We start from the raw sequence: 7,808 nt of genomic DNA on the forward strand, positions 1-7,808 counted from the left end.
ATCCTCTCTGGGCTACCTAGCCTAGCATTTACTATAATTACGATTTGGAGGGGGCAGGACCCCGGGATCCCACCCAAGTACTGTCCAGTATGGTAGCCACCGGCTGCCACGTGGCTGTCTGAATTCACATTGTGTAAATAAGTAAAATGTGAAATTCAGGTCCCAGCCATACTAGCCAGTTCAAGCACTCATTAGCCACACATGGCAGGTGGCTGGGGCAGCGCAGACAGGGAGCCTCCCTGGGAGAGCACTGAACGTAAGGAAAGGTAGCGCTACCGCACAGCAGGTTCACGCGGTGCTCGTCACAGACCACGCCGTCCCAGGCCTGTACTCGCGCCGCTGCATTTAGCCCTGCAACCCAGGAGGCGGCTCTGCCCTCTCCACACGCCAAACCAGGCAGCAGTCTGGGGCACCGATGATCCTGTCTGCGTAATCAGGCAAACGCGTCAACACCCCATTAGGCTGTTGGTGGGCAGCCGGGCGTGCAGTGGGTGCCTGGTAGATGGGGGAGGCTTGGAGGATCAGAGGTGGGGCTGGGCGGCCAGACGTGAGAACCACCAACTGTCAGAACACCTTGGGCATGGGAGGGAAAGGGCAGGGGTCAGCAGCCCCGTCCTCACACGTGTGGACAAGCCCGGCTCCAGCCACCTCCCAGCACCACCTGCCCTGGGCCCGAGGGAGCCTCTTGTCATGAGCACGCGGCCTACCACTGCCCCTGCTGGTTCTGGACAGTCACAGGGCCTCAGGGAAGGCCTAGGAATGCTCTCTGCACTTCACTTCTTGGTCCTGCTTGGAGGGCGGGGCTGGAATTGCAGTGGTGCAGCCTCTTGCTTCCAGATGCATGTTAGACCCAATTTACCTGACCCCGCGACTGTGAGCCCAGCCCCCGCCTCAGCAGACTGCAGGGAGGGCCATGCAGGTGGGGGACCTCGCTGGGGCTGCCATGCATCTCTCCATCCCCACCCGGGGAGGGTTCTGACTCCAGCTCCACACCTGGACCCAGTCAGATGCCGCAGCTCACACGCAGTGACGTGCAGGCTACTTAATGGGTGCCTGGTACCGCCTGCCAGGGCTGTCCATCCTCACAGCTGGGATTCTTGGCCCCAGCACCCCTCGCCCACAGGTACCAGCCACACACGCAGCTACAGAAACTGGAAGGGACTGGCCGCCCCCTTCGCAGGCGAGCAAAGCGCAAAATTCAATTTTAAAAGAGAAAGGCATTGCAAAAAAAACTTAATAGAAAAACTTTTGCAAAAGGGGAAATGAGCACCCATAAAACCCAAGGGCTGTATGAAGTTAACAGGTAAAAATATTGCATTAAAAAAAGCCTTAAGAGAAAGGGTACAAGCTTCAAGGTGCTTTCATGGCGTGGGCTGCGGGGTCTCCCGCTTGGCCTGTAGTGCTTTAGAGGCCCGTGTGACACAGCAGCAGGGGCCCACCCACCATGCCCATCGGGCCAAAGTGTAACAGACTGGAACGTAACACACTCTGTCTGGCATCCGGCAACAGCAGCTATCAGCCAGCTGCCTGTTCTCCGCCAGCTCTGGCTGGTGACGCCCACGGGGTGGGCTGGGGGCAAGGACACCCCTCTCTTGGGCTCCTTGAACACCGGCTGGAGCCGACCAAGGCTTTGCGTCTCCCCTACGAGGTCCTGCTCCTTGCCCAGAAGGCCCGGGAGGCCTAGTCATGGCGCACGGGTGGCTCCGCCCCACAGGCTTGGTCAGAGTACGGTGGACACGGGGGCTGCTCCTCTCCCGGCCCGTACGCGTCGCGGGTGTGGCTGCGCCTGGCCTCTTGGATGTACAGCTCCAGGAGGACCTTGGTGGGCTGCTTGTCCACCCGCTCCTTGGGCATGCCGTGGCTCAGCAGCCAGCCCATGAGGTCCTTGCGCGTCGGGTTGGGCCCCAGCATGAGCCTGGCGCGGCCCGGCTGGTTCTGGCGCCAGAGCAGGCCCACGTCGGCGACGGTCTGGATCACCATCACCGCCTCCAGCACCGTCACGCCCTTGACCAGCAGGCCGACCAGCGAGAGCCGCAGCTCGGAGGGCGCGGCCGTCAGCAGGCGCCGCTGCAGGCCCTGCGTGAAGGGCACGTCCTCGGGCACCAGCCACTCGGGCTCGGGGAGCGGCGGTGGCTCGCGGTAGATCCAGTCGAGCATGCCCAGCTCCCGCACCAGCTGGATGCCCTCCTCCATGGTGGTCCAGGGTCGGAAAGGCAGCTCGGTGCCCTCGAAGTGCAGGAAGGACTCCCAGCGCTGGCGCCAGGCCAGCAGCAGCCAGGCCAGCAGCGTCTTGCCGTCGCCCCGCAGGGCCTTGCAGCGGTAGTTGAAGACGGCATCGCCGGTCAGGTCGCCCAGCATCACCAACTCCCTGGAGTTCAGGGCCAGGGCCAGGCCCCCCTGGTCATACACCCGCAGGATCCAGGTGATCATGAGCTCGTTGGGGTTCTGCCGGAAGCGCCGGGCGATGGCCAGGAGCTCGGTGTACGTGTAGTAGCGGTCGCCCTGCCCCGCCATGGCCACGGGAAGGCTGGAGGGGCGCGGCCCCGGGAGCTGCGGGAAGGGAACAGAGAGGGGCATTGGGCGGGGAAACAGTCACAGCCCCCCAGCCTCTCCCGAGGCGGGAGCCCCTCAGACCCCCAGGTGTCAAAGGTCCTGGGGGGCACTGTGTCCTCACGGGAGATCAGAGCCCAGTGCTGGACATCATGGGGGCCCCAAGCGTGGCCCCTTCAGGAGCCCTCATACTGGATGTCTCCCCGCAAACCCCACCCCAAGCCGTTCGTGTACCAACTTCCCCTTACGCCACCCACTGCGCCCCCATCACGGGATTACTGTGAAGATTAAATGAATTTAGTGCTTAGGACTGTGCCTGGTTGAAAGTAAAGTGCTCAGCATTTGCCTGTACATATACCGTTACCATAATCTCTCCACTTTATAACTATAAATTTAATATAATTATGGTATTAATAAGAACTTGTTCTCACCAAGAGGCCTGGTGGAGCTGCTGGCCTCCTGGAGGAACTGCCTGCAGACAGGGAGGGGGGAAGAACAGGCTGGTGGGGTGCAGGGCAACCATGATCCCCATCCATCTGCCCCACAGCCAGGGACCCTTCAGACCCCCAGAGGTCAAAGGTCCCAGGGGAGCACCGTGTCGTCACAGAGCAGAGCCCAGTGCTGGACATCACAGGGGTCCCCAGGCACGGCCCCTTCAGGCACCAACTGAGCACATCTCACTGCAAACCATGCCCCGCCCACCGCGGGTTGGCCTGTTTCTCATCCCCACCCCTCCCACATCCACCTCCTCTAACACGCCCCACCTCCATCTCTGCAGTGGATGCCACAGAACTCAGGGCCCAGACGCAGCACTCAGGGGGCGGGGGCGGGGGCGGGGGGGGGGAAAGGCTGGCGCTCAACGATCCCGGTGATCCCCAGCAGTACCAGATGAGGCATCTCTACAAGCCCAGGAGGGGCTGGGCCCAGGACCTTGCTGGGGAGGGGAGGCCCACAGCACACACACCAGGGAGCCTACCCCTCGGCCCGATCACGGAGGTGCCCTAAGGTCAAAAGTGGCAGAACCGGGGATCAAAACCAACCTCGCTGATCCTGTATCAACCGTAGGGAAGAAGCGGGGGGCAGAGAAAGCCCCCATCACCCTGTTGCACCTGAACATGGATGGAGGCTGCAGAAATAAGCCCCCTCCCCGCCACAAGGAGACGAGTGTGGGCAAACCACCGCCTCTACGTGCCTCCATCTCACCTGTGAAATACGGACAAAACTGCACCTATTTCAAATCATGGGGTTATTGTGACGATCAACTGAATCTAGTGCTTAGGAATGCGGCCTGGCTCAGACTAAGTACTCAGCTCCTGTCCTTATTGTATTAATGTTACCATACTCTATAAATTGTATTAACAATAAATTTATAATATAAGTTTAATATGATTATTACGGCATTAATAGTAAGGGGAGTCTCTTCTGTTCTTACCGAGGGCTGCTGAACTCCTGGGGGAACCACCTGCAGACAGGAAGGGATGGGGGAATGGAGAGGTTATAGGGTGCAGGGCAACCATGGCCCCCATCCGTCCCTCCCCAGAGACGGGACCCCTCCACTCAGACCCCCGGGTGTCAAAGGTCCCGGGGGGCACTGTGTCCTCAACAGAGATCAGAGCCCAGTGCTGGACATCATGGGGGTCCCAGTGTCCTCAAACCCCACACCCCAACTCCGCTGCCCCCGGACTGGACAACGTAGAATAGAACATTTCCACCTTGCCAGTTCTGCTGGCCAGCACTGCCTCAGACATCGACAGATGTTACACATCCCTTAGGGCTTCCCTGTCCTGCTCTCAGCGCTTCTTCTCACCCCTCTCACATATCCCTGCCCAAGTGACACTCTCCCTACTTCACATTATCCCAGAAATTCCCTCTCAGCCCGCAACGAAACTTCAGAGCTCTGCAGAGGACACCTCGGATGAAGAGAACAGCCCCCCAGAAAGATGCTCAGATGATCCGCATTCTGAGCTAACCCTTCACAGGACGCAGCTTCTCACCCCCTAAGGCACCTGTCAGCGAGAATCTAAACCTCTGAGAACCCCACAGGCTACACTTCCAGTTCTCCATATTATGTATTTAGAAAGTAATCTAAATACAGGTGAAGACATACCTGTATCAGTATCAAAAGTCATCCTTATTAATGGGAATATAGATTTAGGCCCAGATCTCATTGCACAGAGAAAAAACCCTCCTAGAGCTGGGAACACTTGTTTCTTTTTGGGTAACACACATACCCATGCCCATTTGATGATTTATTTAGCTCTTTGAAACATCTGTGAAACATTCTCCAATGTGAAACATTTATGAAACATTCTCCAGATAAACTATGTTCTCTGACAACAAGTATTATATAAATTGAGGGTAACCTTAACAATTGTATCAGTTTACATATACATGATGCATGGGAAGCTGCCTAATCTTTGCTGAAAGGTACAGTGTATTTAGTCTACAAACCACCCCCACCGCCCTGCAGTGTGAGTGATAATGCTCTGAGCCCTTCTGTTTCTTTTCTTCTGCTGAGTTTGAAAATTAGATTTTTGATTACTCCTTTTCCCTGAAACCCAAAAACATATATTGGGCTCTCCATATCCGCGGGGCCCTGCAACCAATCCCCCATGGACACCAAAAAGTGACTAAATATTTTCCTCTTCTACAGCCCATATATTCCCTGTCATATTCAACCCTTACCTTTGATGTGTTGTGTCCACTCTACAGACACAGAAACTGAGGCTCAGGAGACCAATCACTTGACTAACATCCCTAAGCCCAAGAACAGCAGAGCTGGGATTTGCATGATTGCTGGCATATAAAATTAGGTCCCAGAGATATCTGATGTGAAGTCACCCCAAGTGAGGGTGAGATATTTTAGACCTGGGTGGGTCAGGGACTGGGAGCAAGGGTTCTTACCAAGGTGGGTGGGCCCTCAGCTTGAAGACAAACCTGTAACACAGGAAGGATTTGGTGAGGGTGGGGGAAGAAACAGTCTGGGGGTCCAAGGAACATCAAAACCAGGGCCCCTCAGACCCCCAGGTGTCAAAGGTCCTGGGGGGCACTGTGTCCTCAGGGGTGATCGGAGCCCAGTGCTAGACATCATGGGAGCTCCAGTCCCTCTGCAACCAGGTCCCAAGGCCACTCACCTTCAGGGACAGAGACCAAGCAAGCTAACAGTGCTTAGAGACTGGAAAACACAAAATCCGTCGGACGTACAAATGCCCACAGCCTTCCCTGTGGTGACACCAAAATGCCCTCACCTCCCCAGTGTCACGGGTCCACAAGGGACTGTCCTCAAACCCATTACATGGAAAGAACCTTCTGACTAACCCCCTTGCCTAGTTTTGCAGATTTCCAGCATTCGCTACGCCTGCTACTGACCCTAAACAATGAAAGCTAAGATGCAAATCCCTTGGAAGAAACTGTTGGGGTAAATGAGGAGGAAAAGAGAAACCTAAAATACAAGCAGCGTAAGCAATGCCCAGAGACCCTTAAACGCAACCATTTTTGAACAAATCAACCGTGGAAGACATTTTGGAGATGACTTGGGAACTATGGACACAGAGCAGATAGGAGATGGCCTCATTAAGGAATTATCTCACTGAGGATGACAACAGCCTTGTCTTTAAGGAGAAAAATGTTACTTTAGAGACACAGTATTAACTATTTTGGATGAAACAAGAAATTTACTTTCAAAACGTGAAGGACACAAAAGTAAACATGGGGAAATGTTCTGTCAAACATGTCTATTTCCCCGCATGTTCGAGGATTTTAACAATAAAAAGTAAAAAAAAAAAAAAAAAAATGGCGCGAAAAAGGAATACATGGGACAATGGCAAAAGGGGGCGCGCTCCAATGATGAATGGTTGAATATCCTTCCACTTGTGACATGGCAACAGTTAGGATAAAGTCAACGGTTTTCTAGATGGTTGACTGAAGGGAGAAACTCAGCTACAGAGGATTCTTGCTAGGTTGTGGTGGGGAGAGAAAATCAGCTAGCTGCTCCTGGGCTGGATCTCCTTGGCAGGGGCGTAGTATTCCTCGGGAGTCAGGGAAACTATGTCCAAAAAAGTCCGGTTAGCCCAGAACTAACGTTTAACACAAAACTCTGATGTTCTGAGTGATCACGAAACTGATATTTAAGTGACCGTGTCAGAATGATTCCTGAAAGTGAACAAAGGCCCCATTTGCTTTCTCCTAAAACTACTCCTATCTGGTTCTCAGACACAACCCAGTAATTCACCTAGAGACCCCACTCGCACTTCTTCCTCAGGAACCCTTGAGATTCTGTCTCTACCTGCCCCATAGTCTCTGTCCTACGTGCACAAAAACGCCAGCCACATGAAACGGGAATACACAAGAACGATTTCCGAGGGAAAGTACGTGTAGCTAGCACAGGTGTGGAAAACCTCAGAAAGAAAAACTCCATGTCACAAGCCACCCCCGCCCCGAAATGGACAAAATGGCGGAGCCCTGCAACGTGGGCAACAGAAATGGCGCAGCCAGGCTGCGGTGCAGACAAAAGAGAACTAGTCCTAGTGGCCCCAGTTCGCTTCGGCGGGAGTATTCTTCTCCCACGCCCCGAGCACCCCCAAAGAGCCACCACCCTCTCCGGTCGCCACTGCCCGCCCCGCAGAGAGCACTCAGGCTCGCCTGGGAGCGCGGGTGCCGGGCCCTTACAAAGGCCCTGACCCCGTCCACGCCACAGCGTGGCCGTCCCCGCAGCAGCCCCGGGCACACACGACACGCGCGACGCAGGTCCCAACGCACGCCCTCCCGCGAAAAAAAAAAGAGCCAAAATGCAAAGATCTCTCACCCAACCCTCACTTTCTTCACCGCGTGTGCGGGTTTCTGCACCTTCCGCTTTATTACGCGCGCCGCTCGCACGGCCCGCCCCCCGGCCCCAGGTCGGGCTCCTCCCCGAGGCATCCGGCATATTCACCGGTGTCGGAAACCTCACTTTGGTGCTTGAGGAAGGAAATACTGCCGGTTTCCTCTAGAATCTTCCCGAACAGCGGATGAGACATTGTCCCGGGAGGCGGAGGAAAAGAGAGCAAGGAAATATTGAGGCCCTTTTTCCTATCATGAGAGTCAGGCAACTCTGTGAACAGCACAAGAGGCGGGCGGTGAAGGGGAAGGACCCCCAAGTGTGGGAGGGGCCAGAAGGAATTGCCAGCGCGGCAGTGGCGCGAGCTATGGCTGCAGGGGCGGGGCCGACTCAGACGCAGTCCCAGGCGCAGGGTGGGAGGCGGGGCCAGTGCGGAGATGGA

At 55.7% G+C, this 7,808-nt stretch overlaps 1 protein-coding gene across 6 annotated transcripts; it reads right to left on the reverse strand.

Annotated features, from left to right (window-relative positions):
• Nucleotides 1–1,216: 1,216 nt before the first annotated feature.
• LOC309795351 (uncharacterized protein) lies at nucleotides 1,217–7,531 on the reverse strand. Of its 6 annotated transcripts, none has more exons than XM_082607628.1 (5): nucleotides 7,355–7,421; nucleotides 5,455–5,487; nucleotides 3,983–4,012; nucleotides 2,982–3,022; nucleotides 1,217–2,550 (listed from the first exon to the last, which is right to left on the reverse strand). In XM_082607628.1, exon 5 carries the CDS (start codon nucleotides 2,512–2,514, stop codon nucleotides 1,681–1,683), a length of 834 nt encoding a protein of 277 aa, XP_082463754.1. In that variant the 5' UTR covers nucleotides 2,515–2,550; nucleotides 2,982–3,022; nucleotides 3,983–4,012; nucleotides 5,455–5,487; nucleotides 7,355–7,421; the 3' UTR covers nucleotides 1,217–1,680. The 6 variants fall into 6 exon arrangements, with proteins under 6 accessions (XP_082463754.1, XP_082463756.1, XP_082463752.1 ...); XM_082607630.1 differs by having other exon boundaries at nucleotides 5,236–5,487; nucleotides 7,355–7,412; XM_082607626.1 differs by lacking the exon at nucleotides 2,982–3,022 and having other exon boundaries at nucleotides 7,355–7,531.
• Nucleotides 7,532–7,808: the final 277 nt, after the last annotated feature.

The sequence above is a fragment of the Mesoplodon mirus genome (genome assembly GCF_964341445.2).
Source record: "Mesoplodon mirus genome assembly, chromosome: 19".
Classification (NCBI taxonomy): Eukaryota; Metazoa; Chordata; class Mammalia; order Artiodactyla; family Ziphiidae; genus Mesoplodon; species Mesoplodon mirus.